Source organism: Oryzias latipes, chromosome 7, assembly GCF_002234675.1.
Source record: "Oryzias latipes chromosome 7, ASM223467v1".
In the NCBI taxonomy this organism is placed as follows: Eukaryota; Metazoa; Chordata; class Actinopteri; order Beloniformes; family Adrianichthyidae; genus Oryzias; species Oryzias latipes.
The window spans coordinates 1,780,464-1,802,139 of NC_019865.2; the positions used below are offsets into that span (position 1 = coordinate 1,780,464).

Below are 21,676 nucleotides of genomic sequence, written 5' to 3' on the forward strand. Positions count from 1 at the left end.
ACACCATATAGAGAGAGCCCTGCAGATGATAAAAAAACGTAGAAAAGTATATCCAATTCGACTTTTTAAGGGAATTTTTAAGAACTATTGAAACAATTTCAATATCTTTACTTAAAAGTGTTATTCATAGCAAAACTTTAGGCGATTAAAATCTAAGAGAAAATAGACCAAGTCACTAATTCAACGTGCAGCATTATTTTCCATGTATTTGTTTAAACATTCAAATGCAATCCAAGAACATGCAAACTGACAATGTAAATAAAAACAGAGCAATCTTGCTGAGTCAACAAGCTTCTCAGAGAGTTGCGTTTGCATTGTTGGCATCTCAGGAAGAAGGATGGATGCACACACACCTGTCACATCTGTAATTATGCAGTTTCCAGAGTGTTCACACCACTGCTTGTATGATGCAAACACTTTAGAAAAAAACAAGTGTTTTTGACAATCTGCCTCCTCAGGGACACACAGTACAGGGAGACGCAAGGCTGCAGGATTCTGTCTTAAAGCAGTTTTGACACGGTAAGTTTATTATTGTGCACTTCAGCTCCGACCGACTGCATACTTTACATGTGTGTATATTTCAGCAGCAGGGGCTGTAAGGCACTTTCGCATGTATTTATAAAAAATTAAGTGAATGCTGCCACTCGCTCTGTAACAGAGCATGCTAGATTAGCTTAAACCTGTAGCCTCTGTAACCTCTGGGTCCAAAATGGCGGTGTCCGTATGGTGAAAAAATGGCGACTCAACTGACTTCATTTGGTTGGAGCCATAAACTATTTTCTATAGGTGACATCACACTCACTCACTCAGTCCAGTTCTCAGATCAGTCATTGTTTAGAACCAACAACAGTGTATTTACGGCAGTAGCATTCAACTTGATCACCAAATCATTGTGATGGACAATTTTTTTTAAAACACTGCAATCCAACTGTTTGTTACCGTACTCCAGTGGTGACCAATCCGAGCCCTCGATGACCACCTGTTTCAGGTGGGACAGGGATTTCTGAAAAACGAGCAGCCCACCGGCCCTAAACTGCATTCATATGCAAACATGCATGTCTGTAACTGAACCAGACAAGGTGCAGATTTAATTCTGGGATTTGCTCGTGTAATCGTTTCTCCTGCTCAGTATGCTTTTCAGTTACAATTTCAGCCCGTGTGCTGGAAGAAGGCACTAAGTGACGTTAAGTCATTTGAAAAAAAACTTTTTTGAAAGTAGCTGAGAAAAAAATTCAAATGACAAGTTTTATTGCAGTTTTGTGTAAGAAAATCCTCAAATCCACCTCTCCCTCCAAGCCTGACAGGTTTTCATCTCTTCGCCATCAGCCCATTCCGCTATAAAACGCTCTTTTTCTTTCATGCAAATGCTTCTATCTTTCTTCTCCAGACATGTTGTCAATCTTTTGGCCCAAACAGGTTTTGAACAGACTCCCAGAACGGATGTGTCTTTGGTTCAGACTTCTCTTCCGGGTTCGGGTCAGCAGTGGTGCGTGGTTTTGTTGTGGTTCGGGCACGAAGCCCCTCAGCGTTTTGTGAGCGTCTAACTGTGTAAACAGGAAGTTCTGTGCCAGCTGACTCTGAGCCACTGCAGCCCTCTGCTGCTTTTATTGTTTGGAAGTTGACACATGTTCCGTTGGGTTGACTTTCTTAACCAAATGAAAAGTAAATTCTTCATCATATCTTCTTCAAGGCCATAACCAAATATGCTTTTTTTTTTTACCACCTCAACTCAGCAGACAGAGTTTAGATAAAGCTCATTAAGGTGTTGATCCACTTTGGTGGTTTTCTTGATTTTACAAATATTGATTGCTACCACCTCCTTGTGCTGTTTGTGTTGTTTCTTTTAGGAGGTTTCTGAGTATTTGACCCCCGTCACACGAGAAAATGGGTGGTTCTAGCTAAGCTCACAGTGGAGGAGTCAAAATGGCAAAAAGATTGGAGGGGACCGTGCATTCAGACTTTAGTTTCTCCTGGTGCCAGCCCGGTTGCTATGGGACCTGGAGGTGGTGCAGAAAACAAGCAGCCCCTTCTGAGTCAGAACAATTCACATTTTCAAGGCTTTGGTCCGTATTTCTCTGCAGATCATATCCTTCTGAGACCAAATGTGCATGAAAGACCCTGTGCTAGACCCTGAATTTCTGCAGATGGGATTTATTAAAATAGTCTGTCTTTCCAGTGAGGATGATGCTGAAGTCTGAGCAGAACCTGAAGTGACATCACTTTCATTTTATTGACTGGAGTGCATCTGTAAAGCCCTTTTTATTGTCTGAGTGAGAGTGGGCATACAGTAAAGCTGATGGGTTGGACACTGAACGTGTTTGTACACCTTTAGATCCGACGTGCGTCATGACTGTCAGGCATTTTGAGAAGCTCTAAAACTTGTTATTCTGAAACATTTGTCACCATGACATGGTTTAAAACGATCTCTGTGTTAAGGTAGATTAAATTACTTTCACTGATTCTGCAGTGTGAACACTATAATGAGTTGCAAGATAACACTGACGATTGTTTTCTTATGTCTTTAAATAAACCCTAAGGTATGATAACTATTCCTGCTGGACACTGCTTCGTTTGGTTGACTGTTTGCATCCGTTTGGATCAACAGGATAAAGAAGTGACGCACTCGGGTCTTTCTGGAGAAAAAAGACTTGTATTAATCCAACATTTTACAGAGCCGGCCGCGGATCGTGCACTCTGTGATCGGATGTCAGGTCTGAGTGTTACCGGTGAACAGATGGCGTTCACCTTGCAGCCTCTGCTGTCTCTGTTGTTACCTGTTCAGGGGCCATTTCACCTCAGGCCTTGGCTGCTGCAGGGAGTTCAGAGCCATTTTTGACACTAATGATAGCTTTTGGGAGTGCTTCCATACAGAGAATCAGGATGCTCGCTGGTTTTTGCTGGATTTATGATTTATTTATAGGTAAAAGACGATATACAAGTAAAAACTGGATTTCCAATCTTACATTTTGGCAAAATTTATTGGTTGTTTATTTTTCATTTATCAGAATCAGCTTTATTGGCCAACTATAAGCGCACATACACAAAACAGGACTCTTAGAAATATGTCAAAAAGTCTTAATCCCGTTGGGTGATTTTCTTTAATAAATCTGCCAAATAGGGTAAGAATTCTTTTTTTAACAAAAAAATCCAGCTACTAAGACATTGTGTGTGTTCTCAAGCTAAGATTATGTTGCCGAAAAGACGTTCTTGATAAGGTTATTTTTCTTGCAAGAAAGAAAATAAAGGTATTTTTTTTAAAACATCTACATCTTTAAAATCCAGTTTTTGGAGGGACCTTTGACCTCGGTAACTCGTGCTCTCGTGTTCAAGGACAAAGCAAACAAAAAAAGGCATAAATATTAGGAAAAATGAAAATACATAAAACATTAAAACTGGTTTAAAAATTCACAGGTGTGTGGTTCTGTGCCTGGGAAGAAACTGTCTTTGTGACGGGTGGTTTTTGGCGTACAGAGCTCTGAAACGCCGGCCTGAGGGGAGGAGTCAGAACAGGTAGTGTCTGCGGTGTGGGGGTCTGTGGAGATTTTGCCAGCCCAGTTCTTAAACCTGGACCAGTACTGGTCCTGGATGGAGGGAAGGTTGGAGCCTGTAATTCCTTAGAGAACGTTCCTGACTTCAAATGTTCTGGTCTTCTGGCTTTGAAGCTCAGTTTACAGAAAGTTATCTGAAACGGACAGAAATGTTTCCTGCTTCGGTAAAAATTCGAAACCACAATTGGACCTTTGGGACCGCCGGAAAAGGCAGAGCAACACTTTTTGCTGAAAGCTGCCGGAGGGTTTTTGATTGACCGGGACTTTTTTTCATTTCCATCTGTTGTCGTGATCATTGTGAGGTCTGCAAGCTGCGTTCACTGAAATGACAGAGATCTTGTGTTTGAACAAAACCTAATCTAAAATTCAGATGCCTCCCGGTTGTCTTGCCGCAGCCCTGATATATAACACACCAATGGTATTATTGAGACTGGGATGGGTATACTTTCAAAGCACTGTGTGAAATACTTTTGCAGGAAAGGTGCAGTGGAGCGTTTGCATCAGTAGCCACAGCTGACAGGTGATCTTGGCCACCCTAGTAGGTTGTGTGCGTTTGTATGCAAGGGATGAATCCCAAAGTCTGTGTGGGTTTCTGTCAGTGTGAGAGGAACAAAGGCAGCTGTGTGAATCACAAAAACAAAACAGGTTGTGCCGAGTGGAAGCCGACCTGCTGATCTGAGAACTGGAGCGGCTGCAGGGGAGTTCTCCCTCTGGGTGGCTGTGATCGGATCGATACCACACATACTTCACACAGTTTAGAGAGCCCCTCCATGCCATTACTATTTTGGCTTATGATTTAATCCTCCAATGACAGCTGTGTTAGTAAATGTCCATTTCACCTCTCACTTGTTTTTGTGTCAAACACATAAAAAAAGCTAAACTTCAGAGTTTGATTTGACGAGCAAGAATAAACTAGTCTATAATCTTTTTCTATGTATAAATCAAGACTTTGTTAAAAGTTGAAGTGTAATAACACCGACAGGCGTCACCCACCCCCTTTTGACCTGCCCTCACTGGCCGAGCAGCTGCTTCACGCCCCTCACTCACCCCCTTTGCCCTTGCCACCCTAACGAGAGCTGCAGATGACAATCTTATTTAAAAAATAAATAAAAAACACTTAAAAAATGCGGTTTTTCTGTTGGTTTCATCTCCATAGCAACCATATCAGTTTGGGGTCACCTGGGGACAATAAACAAGTCTATATAACTTTTAGAATAATCTGCAAAAGTACATCTTTGAATTTTGATAGAGTTTTGTTAACCACACACACATTTTTAATAAAGTCTTATCTACGGCATATTTGTTTTGTTTAGCTGATTCATGTAACAAATGTTTACAATACTACGGTAAAAAAGTGTGAGCAACAGGGAGACAACACTTTTAGAGCTCGCCAGGCGAACGCCGTTCAAAATCTGCAATCTTTAAAACCAACCTCTTAACTAACCGACTGAATCCTGCTCACAGGAATTAAGAATGTATTCACCTTATGTATATTTTCCAGAATTATTTTTGACTGAGTAGTGTTCTTGATGTAAATTGTTGTTTTTATTGTGATGTGCTTTTATCTACCTTTGTATTTCTCCACTTCCCAGGTTGGTGTTGTAAATAAATAAGCGACCCGTCGCAATTTCTGGAAGGCACACTCGGCAGTGCTTTACAGGTTACTCATAGGGCGGTTCAGTTAATTAACTCACCTGCTCAGCGTCCTATTTAAGTCCAGGTGCGCAGTTGTCCATTCTCTTTCTTACCTTCAGCGCTCATTCGTCGCCCCTCCCTCCTCCCCGGCTTCCACCTGTGGGCTCCGTTAAGGGGGGTTTTTGTTACCCAAAAGTATTACGGAAAATTATATTATGGAATTGAACGGAGCCTTATGCCAAAACGAAAGATGCGAATGCCAACTTAAAGAATGTAAATATTAAGTATATGGAAATAAATATGTCTTACTGCAAGAGCTGTCTGACAGAAATAAATAGGAACATGCTCGGAACAGGTTACCTGGTTAAATAAAGTTAAAAAAAAAAGCTCATTGGGCATTAGCTCTCTAATGATGCTAGAGGAGATAAGAGGCAACAGATAGATATACCTTGGAGTTTAAATTTGCAGAAGTTAGTAAAGGTGTTTTTTTAAAGAAAAGGTAGCAGCCTTTTCCAGAGGTCAAAGGTCATTGGAATCTACAGCTGGGGTTAACGTAATCCGGTGGTGCGTGTGAAAACAAAAAGTTTATTTTCCCAAAATTGTGTGAAAATGACAAAATCACCTCATTTTACACTTATCCAGAAAATAGTTGTCAAACTGCAGGTCCTGTGGACATCCCATAATAATTTCAAAACGTCCTTTGGATGTACCCATTACATGTATTGGGGGGGGTTGTTAAAACGATCTGGTCCCTAAGTCCAGGATGGCTGCCGTGGGACAGACTCTTTTAAGAGTTGTTCCTTAAAATCCTTTCAAAAATCAAAAATTTGTAAAAATAAATAAATAAATAGAATAAAACACTTTCACAACAGATTATCAGAAGATATCAGGAATAAAATCAAACTAGTTAAAATTGATTTTTTTTCCCTTGAAGAAAAGATAAGGAAGTCTTGTTAATAACCCATTGTACTTGCCCTGCATTGTGCAGGTTGCCATGGTGATTTGTCCCAAATTGTTCTGGTTCTGGCTCTACAAAAACTTTATGACAAAAAATGACAGCAGCATCCTGTCAGGGCAGCAGGATGTGACGAGCTGGGAGTGACAGCAGCTTGTAAAATGCCAAGAAATTCACAGTTTAGAGGGAAATGTCAGGTTACATCTGAAAAATTGAGATTCTGCTCTGAAACATTTACATTTTTTATATGTATTCAAGTTCAAATCAACTCAACTTTTACTGAACACCTTTAACTTTTAATCTGTTGTCAAATTGTGAATAAAATAGGTGTGTTTTCATTTTAAACCTTAGATTTTGCCTAAAACTATTGTTTTTTCTTTAAATAAAACTAACTGTATTCCTTAAGCTCTCTAACACAGATGCACAAAAAGTGTTTTCCTTCAAAGATTGTTTGAAAATAACAATGAAATACAGAACTGGAGCTCAAGTCAAAATCCAGTCATAATCATAACTAAATAAATAAGATCATAAAGAGAATAAAGTCGATTTTCAGCAGGAGACAGCAGATGTACACAAGAGCGCCTTTGGATGATGTAGACTAATGATGTGCACTTCAACAATGTCTCATCAAAGGTTTCAAGGCCGTCCGCTATAGAAGAGCTATGTGGATTAAGGAATCCTCCTGCCTTGATTTACTGTGACACTTTGGAAGTCTTTTTTTGTTAAAAACGTGTCGCACTCATGGGATCAATCCAATCTGTAATATTACACAAATAAAAGTCGATTCATCCAATCTTTGCTTGTTTGATTTATTCAGGCATAAAGCAGCTTTTAAACAGGTTTGACTGTCTGAGGATACAGCAGTGGTTCCTAAACAGAAAAAAAACAGCGTTCAACGGCTAAAAAGACAGCCATGAAAGCTGAGTGTTCCTGAGAACTTGCAATGGTTTCTATCACAGAATGAAGCTTCGAGCTAAAGATCAGTATTGATCCCATTTTGCGATTTTCCTTTCTCTGTAAAGTCCCACTCCAAATATCTTCTAAACTATTGTCAAAGCGTTCCCAGTGGTCTTTCAATGATGATGATGCCGTTTTTAGCCAAAATCAAAGACACCGGTGTCGTTTTCTAAGACATAGTTTCTGCAGAGCGCCAAGATTTCATTATAAATTCACCTCTGAGTTGTGGGCGGGACTGTAGGCATGGGGCAACCCTTTTCCCTGTTCCCCTCTCCATTGCCGAGAGCTTTCTGTTCAAGCAGAGCGGGAATCATTGGGGCCCGTCAAGTGTCTTTTCTACGTCACAAATACGATCTTTTTCAAACTGCATTTTTTTGCTTCTGGTTCATAATGATTTGAAAACAGAAAACTCAGAAATGCGATTTATTGTTGGACAACTAATCGTCACCAGGAAAATGTTCTCAGTGCTTTTCTTACGACATCACTCAGAGCCATACTTGGGATCTCCTGGAAGGACAAAATGAATGAGGAAGAGCTCTTCCATGTTACTGACTCCAAACCTCTGTCATCCCTGTTGAAACTCACTCGACTAAGATGGGTGGGTCGTGTCCACAGGATGCCCAAAAGTTGCCTTCCACGCTGCATTCGGCACAGTGGAAGAAGGCAAAAGACCGGCCGGCCCTGCTTGATGTATAGAGATGTTATGAAAAGAGAGATGAAGGACTTCCAGGGAGATCCTGCCACTTGGACTGTTACATGCAGTGACACAGGCAGATGGCACACCAACCTAAAGAAAGGCATCCAAGCTCATGTAGAGGCAAACCTTGAAAGATAAAAAAAAAATGGTGTTGCTGTCCACCAACAAATGTCTAACCTCGTGGTATAGTTCTTTGCAACTGATGCCTGCCAATGGACTCAAAAATGCAATTTTAATTGGAGTGGGTCTATAAAATTATGGATTTTTGGAAAAATCCTTGATTTTAGGTGCCACAAAGGATGATATATTTCCAGTTTTTATAATCCTGGAGGGAATTTTTGTCACAAACGGTTTATGAATTCCCAGCTACCGTTTATCAAATATGCCTCCAGCCTTTTGCCTCCCCTTTCACGGTACCATTTACACCATTTTTTCTGGTTTATACTTTGTAATTGTGCCGTGCATTTGTATTATGAAGCCGACAATAGGGTGGTGGTGGTGAAGCAGAGACCTAAGCAATGAAAGGACAATTTCAATTAGCACAAAAAAACCCAAAAACAGTTGCACAATGTTTTATTAAGCGTAGCTAAAAATTGTTGGGAAGGATTTTGTGTGCAGACGTGAGGTGACATGAACTAACTTTTGATGTTTTCCTGTATTCTACTATGAGTAAAATATTGGTTTGGCGTCATTAGAAAATTGGTGCCTTTATTAGTATTTCGCACCACGTCTGAGGGTTTTCGAGTAAAGCTTTATTCCTGGTTTTACAATTAAGTGATGGTAGACATGGCTGCGCCAGTCGGTAAATCATGCCTTTTAACTATGGTTGAGGTGTCTCTCTGCCCCCTCACTTGCTTACAAATGTCAGAAAGCAAGTCAATATTCAGCAATCAAATCTTTGACTTTTCATCTGCTGATGAAACATTGGAGTTTCGTCAGTCATTTCCATGTGAAAGAAAGGGATTTAGATCAGACAAAAATCCATGTTGGAGGCTTCCTCCTGTAGACCAATGAAAAAAAACGAACAGGTCTGATAAAACAGCAAAATATGCATCTCTACCCTGACGTCTTTGTTGCTCTCATCCACGCAACAAAAGCACAAGAAAATCTGTTAAAAAATCAATTCCGCTTTTGGCTCGTCTCGAGTGCACTCTCAAGCCGCGGGGTTTTTAAGTGTCTCAGGTGTCCTCTTTTTCTTGCCCTCTGAACATAAAATGTTGCTTCTGAAGATTAAAAAAGAAAACGAAAAAAAAAAGTGCAAATGAGAAAGAGCGCATCTCAAGGAAAAAGTGTTGGCCAGCTTCAGCAATGAGTTCCGCTGACGCACAAACCAAGAGGAGGAGGAGGAGGCGAGATGCTGCAGAGAGGCAGAAGTGTGTGCGAAGATATCGGAGAAAAACCGACAGCAGGTGAGGGTCAACACAGGGTTAGCATGAAAGACGGGCGGATGTGCTTCTGGGTAGATCTAGGAAGAGTGGAGCTTCACTCCACCAATTCTCCACACTGGACTTTGACAGGATGGAGACACAAAAACATACGATAACACTTTCACACACACACATAACACACATGTACACTGATTGTCTTCAGATGTCAATTTAATAAAAGGAACTTTTAATTGAAATAAATGCAACAGAGAGGAAGGAAGGAGGAGGAGGAGGAGGGAGAGCGACAAACTGGAGTGTTGGTGAGAGAGAGAGGAGGCAGGAGAGAGGAGACGCGACAGAGGGAGGCGTGTAGAAAAGGAGGAGACTGAGATAAACCACACTCGGGTGAAGCATTCCTGCTGCACGAGGAGAAGGTTCTGAGTGTTGACCTGCAGCTGAAGATGAGTCACAGGGCAGCAGAAGTGGCCGGGCTGTTCAACCCCATCAGACGTTCCTCGTCAAACTCACAAGGATTGATGAAGATGCTGCAGGGCTGAGATCCAGAAGAAGTTGCAGGACGGTTGACAGATCTAACGACACGATGGATTTAATCAAATATTTCAGCTTGTTTTTCATCGCTCTAAGCCGACACGGTAAATGTCATCTGCTTCTCAATTTCAGCTGTTCTGGTTTTTCATGCACAAAAACGATCAGTTGTTGCTTTTCTTCTTTTTCTCTGTAAAACACAATTCAGTTCTTCTCACCTGTAGTCATGATAGGCTCAGATATTTGTTTACGGCATGAAAGATTCACCAAAGTATTGCCTAAAAGCTGCATCTGAACTTTTTCTTGACTAATTTCTGGAACTTTGCAGAGTGATCCAGACTGTAGCAGATTAAAAAAAAACTATAATCCACCATTCCCCTTTTCTGTTGACTCAGGAGTTAGAGCAGTCATAGTTGGAGTCCTGACCTCCAGCCTGTAGTTGAAGTGTCCTTGTGCAAGACATTGAATCCTGCCCCCCTCCTTCCACCTGTGTTCATCAGTGTATGAATTCTGGAGAAAAATCTCTGAGCTAACGGAAGATCGCATACACAAAAAGAGGCGGCTGAATGTGTCATAGTGGGAAAGTGTTTTTATCCATTAACAAGACTGAAAAAAAAGAACCCACAATAGAAATGCAGACCATGTATCTGAGCCATTTAGTACCCACACCTCTGCCACTCAGGGACTGACGCTGGGCACAAAAGCTTTTTCTTGTCGGGGAGCAGCAGATAATTTTTGGAATTTGCAGCTCGTTTAGGATTGGCCTGTGAGAGTGCATTGATCATAAAAAGGACAGATTTGGGTTTAGTGGTGGCTTGGTTACATTAAACCCACATGATTCTGCCTGGCTCGTGCTTTAAATAACCAGAAACATCTGCAGAAAATGACACAGCCATGTACCTGATTTGTCTTTCCAGCGATTGTCTTTAAATAGAATTAAATTAATATGCATTAATTGATTGCTGTTCTCAGAAAAAACAACATTTCTGTGCTCTTAATGTCATCGTCACGACTTGTAACTGAGCTCTAAAGTAAAATGTGGCTGCAGAATTATTTTTCCTATCAAAGTTGCCAAAACAAATAATTCTGGCCCAAAGTGATCTGATGGGTCAGAGATTCTCATCATAAAGCATTTAGACGTTTCAAGGTTAGCTGGTGTCTAGATGCGGCAAAGAAAGAGCCAGGAATGTATAAAAAAAGAAGCAACTGTATCAGTTTAATAGGGTATTGATCCCAGTCCCTTTAAAATTGTGACTGTCAGTCTTCAGGCTGCTGAATGGCAGCCCATCAGTTTTTATTGAGTGGGGAGGAGAAGCAGCAGGGAGATAACAGCACCTGTATCCCTATTTGGAGAACCCTGGTTAATTCAATTCAATTCAATTCAATTCAATTCAATTCAATTCAATTCAATTCAATTCAATTCAATTCAATTTTATTTGTATAGCCCAAAATCACAACAACAGTCGTCTCGATGGGCTTCGAAGTGAAACATAAACTTTAAAAGGATCGTGAATAAAAAGAGTGCAATAGTAAAATACTAAAATGAACTAACAAACTGACTAAGCTAAGTTAATGTGGAGGCCTCCTTCAAAGTCTTCTTCCTCTGACATACGTAAAGACGTACGTCTTCCTAAACTCAATATGAGCTAATTAAACGGCCACTGATGAATTTAAGTGAGGAAAGAAGGCACTGGAAATGCCTTTGACAACATATCAATAAGGCCAACTTCATAAGAATAATAACCTCCAATAATATTTGATAAAAGGCCGGACTCGACGATCTAAAACTGTTCTTTAATTACTGCTGGACCTAATTAGGTCATCTTCCATGGAAAACGAGCTGCAGAAGCAAAAGGACACCCAGGCTAATGGAACATGAGTGGATGTGGCGTTGGGAGAGGGGGGGCTGTCTGAACAGTTCCATCAGGGGGGTTGATTGGAAACACAGTGATGCCCTCAGGTTCTGATTCGTATAGCCTTTTTGTTCTCTGCCTGCCCACCCCTGACTGTGGATTCCTTCCACGGTGTGTGGTGTAACCGAACGCCACCTGCACAACAACAACGGTCTCCGTACTTCAGGGTTCCTCCCTGCTTTGGTGCAGATTAAACTCATTAAAAATGGATGCATTGCAAATAAAAAGGTTGGCGTTTGAATGGACGGGTTCTGTTTCTGACGTTAAAAAGGCGGGAAGTATCCAAAAAAACCATCAGGTTCTGATGAGTTCCACAAAGGGGAATTCTTTACATGAGTCCCAATAAAGGGCTGGGTGCACGGTGGAACAGTGGTTAGCTGTCTCGCCTCGCCGCAAAAGGTCATGGTTCAAATCCCAGATGGATCCTTTTATGTAAAGAAGTTGTAACTTCTCCAGGATCTCCAGTTTCTTCCCAAAAAACATAAAAAAGTCAAAAAGCATACTCAATACGTTAATTGGTGATTCTAAATTGCACCTAGATGTGCGTGCATGCGTACGTGCTCGTGTGTGTTTGTGTGTGTGTGTCCATGCAACAGACTGGTGAACCATTCAGGGTGAGCCCCATCTTTGACCAACAAAAGCTGGATTGGCCCCCAAAAGGGTTTCAGCTGGTTTGGAAGATGGATGGATGGATGGAAACTAAATAAATGTTCTCAAGCTGAAGTTTAATGTCGCTCTCCAGTTTCCTCCCAGATTGAACCCCGCGCCCATGCTGAGGAGCGGCTGCTGCAGAACCTGTTTGCACGTTACAACAAGCTCTCGCGGCCTGTGCAGAACACTTCGGACACTGTGCTAGTCCACTTCGGACTGTCCATTGCACAGCTGATTGATGTGGTGAGTGAAATTCAAGGAGGGTCCAGTGTTAAATCACATAAATGCATTTAATCTACTTCAATTTTCTGTGTTTCCTGGTTATAATTGACGCATTTCATGACGCTTCGCAGTTTTTCTGATGCTGTCTCTGTTCAGTTGCATTCCTTATTTGAAGTTTCATTAAAGCCTTTCCATGCTATTCTGAAGGAGGGACATCCATTTCAATGCAGATCATCTGAACTTAAACCGAAACGGAACCGATTGCATTACATTCCTCAGCTGTCAGCCAATCTAAATGCTGACAGCTGACAGGATTTTTAAAGCAGAAGCAATCCAAGCATCGCAGGTGGAACAAAACACCACCAAATAAATAAATAAATAAATAATTGTTTGTTTTTGTGTTTATTTTGCTTTTCAGACATTTATTCAAAAGTGTGAAAAGTGTCTCACAGGCTGGGCGGTTTTGTTAAATATTTTAGAATCTGTTTTATAACATCCACATAAAGTTACCTGGAGGTGCCTATAGACTGTGAGGAGATGATTTTCCCAGCTTTTTGACACCCAGTAAGTTGACAGCGCGTGCTCCCCCTGCCTGGTGGTGAGTGTCAGCACTGGGTGAAGATGTCTTCTCCTACAGTGAGCCTTCACTGACTGCCTTGTATTATAGGATGCTGCAAAGTAATGGTGAAGGCGTCGCCGCATGAGGCATAAAGTTCGTATTTTTCCCGTAGGACACTCCAGTCTGTCCTATTTATTTGGTGGAGACTGAATTCCACAATGGTCTTTTGGTTTGCAGGATGAGAAGAACCAGATGATGACTACAAACGTCTGGCTCAAGCAAGTACGAGATAATAACACAAAAGCCATGATGACATAGCAACCCGAAAAGTAACAGCTGTAAAATCTAAGATTGATTGCTTTCTTGCAGGAATGGAATGACTACAAACTCCGCTGGAACCCAGAGGACTACGAAAATGTCACCTCCATCCGCATCCCCTCAGAGATCATCTGGAGGCCTGACATTGTCCTCTACAACAAGTGAGGATCTGTTTCCCTCCACGACATTGAAACAAAGCTTTTTGGGCACACTGCGCTTCCCATAACTTTAATGGTCTCCGCTGTCACGGCACAAAGTTTGCATTTAATGTTCAGATTGAGATGACTTCGTTCCTGCAGGGAGAAAGGGAGGAATACGTTGTGCCAAAAGAAAAATCCTGTCCTGCGCCAATATCACGAAGCAATTTACTAGAAATAAACGTGAACAAAGCCATACCTAATGGATGACTTTACAAAAAAATGTTGAGCATAATTTTAGTAATACATCTAACGGAAGGTTAAAAATAGAACTTTGATTGGATGTGTTTTAATAGGAAGTCCCCGATCACAGAGAGACACGGATGGGCACGCAGTCAAACTGCATCAGAAAGGGAAATAGCTGTTATTTCTTCACAAACCTGTTAGTGGTTTATTAAGCCTTAGTCCAGGGGTGGGCAAACTAAGACCCAGGGGCTATATGCGCCCGTTTAAGCTATTTAATCGAGCCCGCCAAACGGGAGGTAATTGTATTGATAATCCTTTTAGTTTTTGATTTTGCCATTTATTCTGGTGTCTCCGCATAGATTGTGCACTATAAATACATTGACCTTTGTTTAGGTGCATAAAGTTGTTCTGCATTCGTGTAGTTTTGAAAGTTTTTGTTGTTTTTCTGGTTTTCATGTGTGTTCATTCCAACAACACGCAGCATTTCTCTAAGTTTTTCTATGAGGGCTATCAACCCATTTGTCACAAAACAGGCAGACGGCTGGTTCCAATTGCAGCCATTTTCTTAGCTAGGCTAAAAGTTCACAACGCTAAATCAGGCTCAGGCAGGAAGGGGTCGATAACAAGCATCAGAGAAGAGACGGGGGTAGTTAGGATCCAGGCGACATTCGGGGCAGGCGGCAGGCAAACAGAGTCAAAGACAAAACAGGGTCAGGAAACAGAAGCGGTCTGGATGTTACCCTTGATAATGCAGGCAGGATGGCACAAACAATACTGAGTGGGGCTCAGTGCAGTGCTTAAGTGCACTGTGAGGGATTGCAAATGAAAGTCAGTTGTGTGGCATCCAGAAACTGTGCGCTGGGATTGCTGGAAGATGTAGTGTGGTTAGAACTCAGGAAATGGTTCCCGCCGAAGACCAGAGGAGGAGACAGAGCTCTAGTAAGAAAAAAAAGTCACAATTCTTAAATGCCAATTCCAAAATGTTCAGGTTTAAAACATACATAATAGTTTTCTATCAAAATTAAAGCACGTTTTTGTCCAGATGCTATGCTCTTTCTCTTATGATGTGGATTGCCAAAAAACTCCAGGTTGCTGCTCGTACGGCCTTTCTGTCAAATTTTGGAACGTCTTGTGGCCCACGAGTCAAAAGGTTTGCCCCCCCTGCCGTAGTCCCAACTGCCCCTATGGCCAGATACTGTGGATGCCAAATTTTCAATTGAAATACAAATTGTATGTTGCACCATTAAACCAAAGGTGAACCGTTGCATCTCTACTGCATACCAGTATGTTTATGTTGAACATGTCAAACTACTGTTCTGCTAAATTTAAGTATTTTAGTATTTTCATTCATGAAAATTCAAAATAGTTTCTGTTGATTTTTCACCGGTTTATGTTTTGGTCGCCTGTGGGTGAAGAACAGGTTTATGTAACTTCCAGAAGAATCTGCTAGAGTGAAATTCTGGATTTCCTTGGCAACTGAGCTTTATATCCCTTGTGCTATCTTAGATGACCCCCCCCCCCCCCCCCCCCCTTCCATTGACTCCCTACCATGACAAAGGTGGATAAAGGTGGAAAGATTTCACGTAATCCATGGACACCAGTGAGGATCACAAATCATTGAAGAAAAAAAGTTCAGAGCACTGTCTAGTGGGTCTAGATGACCCAACTCCCAATGGTAAAGTGCCTAGCATAGCTCAATGGTTACCTACTGAAACAAGAGTTAAACATCATAAACAGAGGTGTAACAATGAATGACAATATGCAAATTTTGAAAAGGCTTTCGATGAAGTTTAAGAACTTATTGTGTCTAAACTAGTATTTTCAATTTAGTCCAAACTTAAATTTTATATTTCAATTATTTTTACAGAATTATAAAAAACACTGAAAACAATCATTTATGGTAAAAGAAATTACATGTGAATGAATGTTATGACTCCCTTATATGTATTTATTATGTCAGCCTTTATAGTTTTCCTGACTTTTTTGAAGGATTGACAATTTTTCATTCCTTTCCTGCAGTTATTCCATATCTGAACCTCTGCTGTAGAGATACAGTGAGGTTTGCTGTTCATCTCACTGCTGGTTTCATCAACAGATTTGATCCTCTTAGACTGTACTATCTATTAACGGATCTCTTAAAATGAAACATGTGAGATCCATCACTTATGTTTAGGATAGATCAGTAAAAATGGACCAGCCTTCATAAATGCCTTTTATAAACATTCACCACATCCAAAGAGACCGAATGTTTCTGTGGAAGAAGTAAAGAGAAAAGATTTCCCACAAAAAAGTCTGTGAACTTCTGTTAAAACATCAGATGGAAGAAGACGGAGCTGCATTTCCAAAAAAATGCAGGGTTGAATGCTATATTGCTGAAGGAAAATGAAATTTAAGGGGTAATAATTGGCAAAAAAAAAAAAAGATCAAATTTGACCATAAATAAAGTGAAAACAGCACAATAATATATATATATATATAATTTTTTAAATGCCAGAGCCGGGTATCGAACCAGCGAGCTTCTGCACCAAGGCTTCCCTATTTTTCATTTCAATAGAGGCAAAAATCCTGGAAATCCTGGAATATCTTGAAAAGTTCAAGGATTTGAAGGACCAAAAGTCACAGCTGAAAAAAGCTGAAAGAGCTGAACATTTGGATAGTTGAAATAGCTGAAAAAATGTAGAAGGAGTTATGCGCCAAAAAAATGGTGGAAAATACTAGAATAAAGACAGAGGAACAGGAAAACAATGGGTTGGATGCTTTATAGCATTTAACCAGCAATTGATCTCCACCTTTCAGACATGACTGAGACACAGGATGAGGCAGAAATAATGGGGATGCTCAGGTGTGTAATGGCAATTTTACAAAAACATGAGAGGTCTGAGCTCACAGAAGAGATTAGTCCAACAAACTAAGGAAGCTTCATGAAGTTTGTAAGATTTCAAAACATCTCGGGTGTTGACCTGTTTGTTTTTTTTATTTCAAATGCGAACAACTTCCATGGCAACTAATCTCAAGGACGACTGCTAGGAAGAAAACCTTAAGCTGTCTGTTTGTTAAAGGTTCATAATTACAGACTCTTGAAGCATATTTAGTTGGAAACCACGTTTGACAAACGTCTTCCCCTTCATGTCCTGTTTTTTTTCCATCCACAGCGCTGATGGAGACTTTGCCGTGACTCACCTCACCAAAGCTCATCTGTTCTATGACGGACAGATAAAGTGGATGCCTCCGGCCATTTACAAGTCTTCATGTAGTATAGATGTCACGTTTTTCCCCTTTGACCAGCAAAGCTGCAAGATGAAGTTTGGCTCTTGGACGTACGATCGGGCGAAAATAGATCTGATCAGCATGGCCAGCGACGTGGATCAGATGGACTACTGGGAGAGCGGCGAGTGGGTCATTGTCAACGCAGTGGGCAAGTACAACACAAAAAAGTACGAGTGCTGCGCTGAAATCTACGCAGACATCACCTACTACTTCATCATCCGGAGGCTCCCCCTCTTCTACACCATCAACCTGATCATCCCCTGTCTGCTCATCTCCTGCTTGACGGTGCTTGTTTTCTATTTGCCGTCGCAGTGCGGCGAGAAGATAACTTTGTGCATCTCAGTCTTGCTGTCCCTAACGGTGTTCCTTCTGCTGATAACGGAGATCATCCCCTCCACGTCTCTGGTGATCCCGCTGATCGGTGAATACCTGCTGTTCACGATGGTGTTTGTCACGCTTTCCATCATCATCACCATCTTTGTGCTGAACGTGCACCACCGATCGCCACAGACGCACGGCATGCCTCACTGGGTGCGAAGGGTCTTCCTGGATCTGGTACCTCGGGTTCTGTTCATGAAACGGCCGCCTGGCACGGCGAAGCAGCACTGCAAGAGGCTCATTGAGATGATGCACTGTCCAACCACAATATCGGCCACGGGGAACTCGCAGTCCTTTTGGACCGGGCTGGACTCGGAGCTGAGACAGATGACACAAGTTCACAACAGCCTCCCAAAGGTGGACAGTCCAAGAATCCTGGTGTGCTCCCCGTCTCCCTCTTCTTCTCCTGTTGATGACTGCAGCGATGAAGATCATCCACTGAAAGCCGACATCTTCTGCCAGACCCCGTCTGGTCAGTACTCCCCTCTCCTGGAGCATCAAGCCCTGTGCAGACACATCTCCACCACCCACTCCGCTCCTCAGTTGTCCATGCCGCTGGGCCCGTTTCCCTGCCTCTCCAGGGAGCATCCCAGCCCGCTGGCCCGAAACGGTCGCTCCCTGAGTGTGGAGCAAATGTGCGGGAAGCAGGGGCAGCCGCCTCAGAGATCAGCACATCGGTGTCGCTCGCAGAGCTTCCAGTACTGCTGTCTGCATAATGACGGGGCGGCGGGCTTCACGGGCCAAACCAACAAAACACCCGAACAGCTGACAGAAACTCTGGCGGCTGAGTTTGCTAAAGATGCAAGCACCCAGCTGGACAATATGGCTCCTATAGTTTCCCCAGCGATGCAGCGCGCCATCGAGGGGGTGCAGTACATCGCCGATCATCTCAGGGCGGGAGACGCAGACTTTTCAGTGAGTTCATTCCCATTCATTCAACTGAAGTTCAAATATTTCCTGGTGGCTGTTTGTAAATACAAAAAACCTAAAACCTTTAATGAAATGGAGAGCAGCTTTTAAAATACATTTACTGTCTATTATTACTTAATTCAGAACAATTTTGTTAAACTAATTTTACTTTTACTCTTCAGGTTTTAAAAATGTTCCTTTTTCTTAATTTCTGGTGGTTCTTACACTTTATTTAGCCCATTTAACCCCTTCAGACCCGGCGCCCACATGTGTGGACGTCACATTTTAGGTGATGCTACCACTGCAGTTCATTTTGCTTAGCCCCATAGAGGGTTAACTCAAATATTAGCTCGGGTCTTAAGGGGCTAAGCAACATTAGAGATGAAGAAATGTTAGGTGTCCTATTAAATATAAATCTCCCTCTTATACTCCAGTATGTAAAGGTTAAGATGTTCTTTCAGAATGTCAGTCCAGCGTTCCCTCGCTATTTCCAGTTCACCTTTCGCAGTCTTGCCATTTTGCAGATTTTCTTCGTGCAATTTTCCATGCATTTTTAATTTTTTTTATGTGCACTTTTTTCTGTGTCCTGATTGGCTGTTAACATTGTCAATCAATCTCCTCTGTGCCGTTTCTCCTGTACAGAATGTGTTCAGTTTATACATTTTAGATCTTTGTTTTAATTCTATAATCCTGGACACATTTTTCTACAATGATTTGAACTAAAATGTGAAAATGTTCATGTTTGAGAAAAATGTGCAAAGTGTGTAGTGAGGAGTTAACAGCCTTTAAACCATTGTCCGGGTGAATCCTCGATTCTGATTGGCTTCATGTTGTGACGCGTCATGGAAGAGGAGGACAAACAAAAAAACAAATGTTTTACGCTTTTGCTTTTGGAGCAGCACGCTAAAACAAATTCATAAAACCAAAAGGAAAGGGAACAAAGTTTAGAACATTAAGGATTTAGTATTGAAACTGTGACTTTCCAAGTATTCTAGAGCGTGCCCTGTCAAGGTTGACAGTAGAAATGGATTCTACTAAAACACTATTTTTTTTTTTTGACATTGATTTTGATCTGATGAAAACTTTGTTCCTTGTTTTGGGTAAAGTAAACTTTTCTGAGCTTTCAGATAAACCAAATGTGCTTCCTTTTTGACAGGAGGCAAACATTTCTTTTGCGGATTTAATGATCCTAAAATACTTTTTAATCAAAGCATTTGAACAAATTTTTTTTATTTTTAAACATGTATCTTCAAAGCTGTAAAATGTGAATATTTGAATGAAGGGAATCAAAGCTTCAACGTAAAATGTTTTCCTCCATCTGCAATCTCGACTCATTTCCTGTCCACGCGGTTGCAACGCAGCAACAAGGAGGTCCAGCAGGTTGCTCGTCTTTTCCATTGGCTTGTGTAAATTCCATGTCAAAGAAGAGAGATGACAGCAATTATCTGGCTGGTGCTCATTTGAAATGGGTCACAAGGCTATTATGAGATCAGGATGATCAGGAGTCTGGAATCCATCAATCTGCATGGAAAAAGTCATTCACTGAAGGAAAACACCCGAGATGATTGCTGGTCTTTCCAGGGTATTTGAATCAACATTCCCTTTAATGCCTTTTCTGTAGGTTACGGAACTGTGTTAGCATAAAACATTAATTCGGACATTATATAGCTTAAAATGGGTTGGGTTCTTTTTAACAAGTGACCACAGTGTCAGTTTGTGAAATGTTGTTCTGAGAAACCAGTTTCTAAAAACACCACAACTCCGTTGCATGTCAACAACCTGCAAAACAGAAAAATTGTGGGTTTTTTTCTGGACTAAACTGAAGTTAGAGAAGATTGCATTTAACAGCTGTGAAAATCCCAGCTTTTCATAAAAAAAAAAACACAAAATCTCGAGCTCACACAGTACTTTATCTAACTTTTGAACAAACAAGAAGCTCTCCTGTCCCTCAAGCGTGTCAGCAACAGCACTGCGAGCGCAGCTTTGCAGAACTCAGTACAATCCTCACAAAACACAACCTGTTTGACGTAAAAGGAGACAACAGCCACTCTTGGCTTAGAAACTTTTTTATACTTTGACCTAAAAACACTCAATATTAATTCATCTTTATGTCAATCTGAAAAAAGGTTTTGTAGAAATTATGACTGAGTTCATTTATGACTTTGGACCGACAATGTCAGTCATAGGTTTTGGGGAAAAATGTGAATTAATTTATTATAATCTAATTTATTATGCTTAGAATTGACTTACTAATTGGATGTGAAATGCCCTGTCTCCTCCTGAAGTTTGACTCTTTTTAACACATACATAACAGTTATATATAAATAAATAGATCACTGCACTGCCACAGCCGAGGTTTATAGAATTATTTTTTCAATTAAGAAATGCCAGTCCTGATAACTAGAGAGAAATAATCTAATAATCTGACCTTGAGTTTGTTGCAAGAGTCAAAAGATTGACTGACATTTGGGAAAAAGCTGCCTGCTGTTAAAAAAAAAAGCCATGGAGGAGAAATCAATCACTGGTGAGAAATGATTGCTGGTATGGTGTGAAATTTGAAATGTCTCTTTCTGCGGTTTGCTCTCTCTCTGCCAGGTGAAGGAGGACTGGAAGTACGTCGCCATGGTCATTGACCGGATCTTCCTCTGGATGTTTGTGCTGGTGTGCATTCTGGGATCAGTGGGACTCTTCCTTCCTCCTTGGTTGGCTGGAATGATCTAGACACTCTGGAACATGAACTCTGACAAAAGGACCTTTATTTTGTTTAAAAAAGTTCCATTATTGTTGTGTTTCTGTTTTTTTAAAGATACTAAAGTGTTTTGTTGTTTACTCAAACTCATGTTAGCAAAAGGTTAGCTGTGGAGAAGCAACATGACAAATCAATCTGAAATTCTGCGGTTGTATAAATTCTTTATTAGGGCAAAAGGCCAACAAAGAAAACATCTCGTCCTGCCAATCCACTTTCACCTGCAAGACTATTAAAAAAAAAAAGAAATGACCAACAGAAAAGTATAAAAAATGCTGCAGATAAAGATTCAAAGCAGTTTGGATCCACTCTCTACATTCCAGCACTGCAGCAAAGATAACAACGAAATGCTTTCACCAAATATTAATAAGCTTATGTTCATTAAATATTCATATTTCCATTGAATGTGTCAGAGTTTGCTGCTGGGAGAGATTTCTGTTTAGTTTAATGATCTCAAGTAAGCGCACGCACAGATCCTTATGGTTCTAAACTACAAACCAACCCTTCGTTCTTAGTTACTAAAACGTTATTTTTTGTTCATTTGTTGTTTCTTCTCTATTTTTTTTACTTTTTTTTTAATGTTGAGCTTTAACACTGTCATGAAAACCTGTCTGGACGCCTCCAA

At 41.0% G+C, this 21,676-nt stretch overlaps 1 protein-coding gene across 3 annotated transcripts; it reads left to right on the top strand.

Annotated features, from left to right (window-relative positions):
• The first annotated feature begins 274 nt into the window (after positions 1 to 274).
• Positions 275 to 21,451, top strand: LOC101158195 (neuronal acetylcholine receptor subunit alpha-2). 3 transcript variants are annotated; one of them, XM_020704409.2, is made up of 7 exons: positions 275 to 364; positions 459 to 519; positions 12,361 to 12,512; positions 13,288 to 13,332; positions 13,420 to 13,529; positions 16,904 to 18,311; positions 20,901 to 21,451. In XM_020704409.2, the coding sequence occupies exons 4-7, from the start codon at positions 13,303 to 13,305 to the stop codon at positions 21,024 to 21,026; spliced, it is 1,674 nt and encodes a 557-aa protein (XP_020560068.1). In that variant the 5' UTR covers positions 275 to 364; positions 459 to 519; positions 12,361 to 12,512; positions 13,288 to 13,302; the 3' UTR covers positions 21,027 to 21,451. The 3 variants fall into 3 exon arrangements, with proteins under 3 accessions (XP_020560068.1, XP_011474999.1, XP_023812103.1); XM_011476697.3 differs by lacking the exons at positions 275 to 364; positions 459 to 519 and adding an exon at positions 9,548 to 9,812; XM_023956335.1 differs by lacking the exons at positions 275 to 364; positions 459 to 519; positions 12,361 to 12,512 and adding an exon at positions 13,147 to 13,203.
• The last annotated feature ends 225 nt before the right edge of the window (positions 21,452 to 21,676 follow it).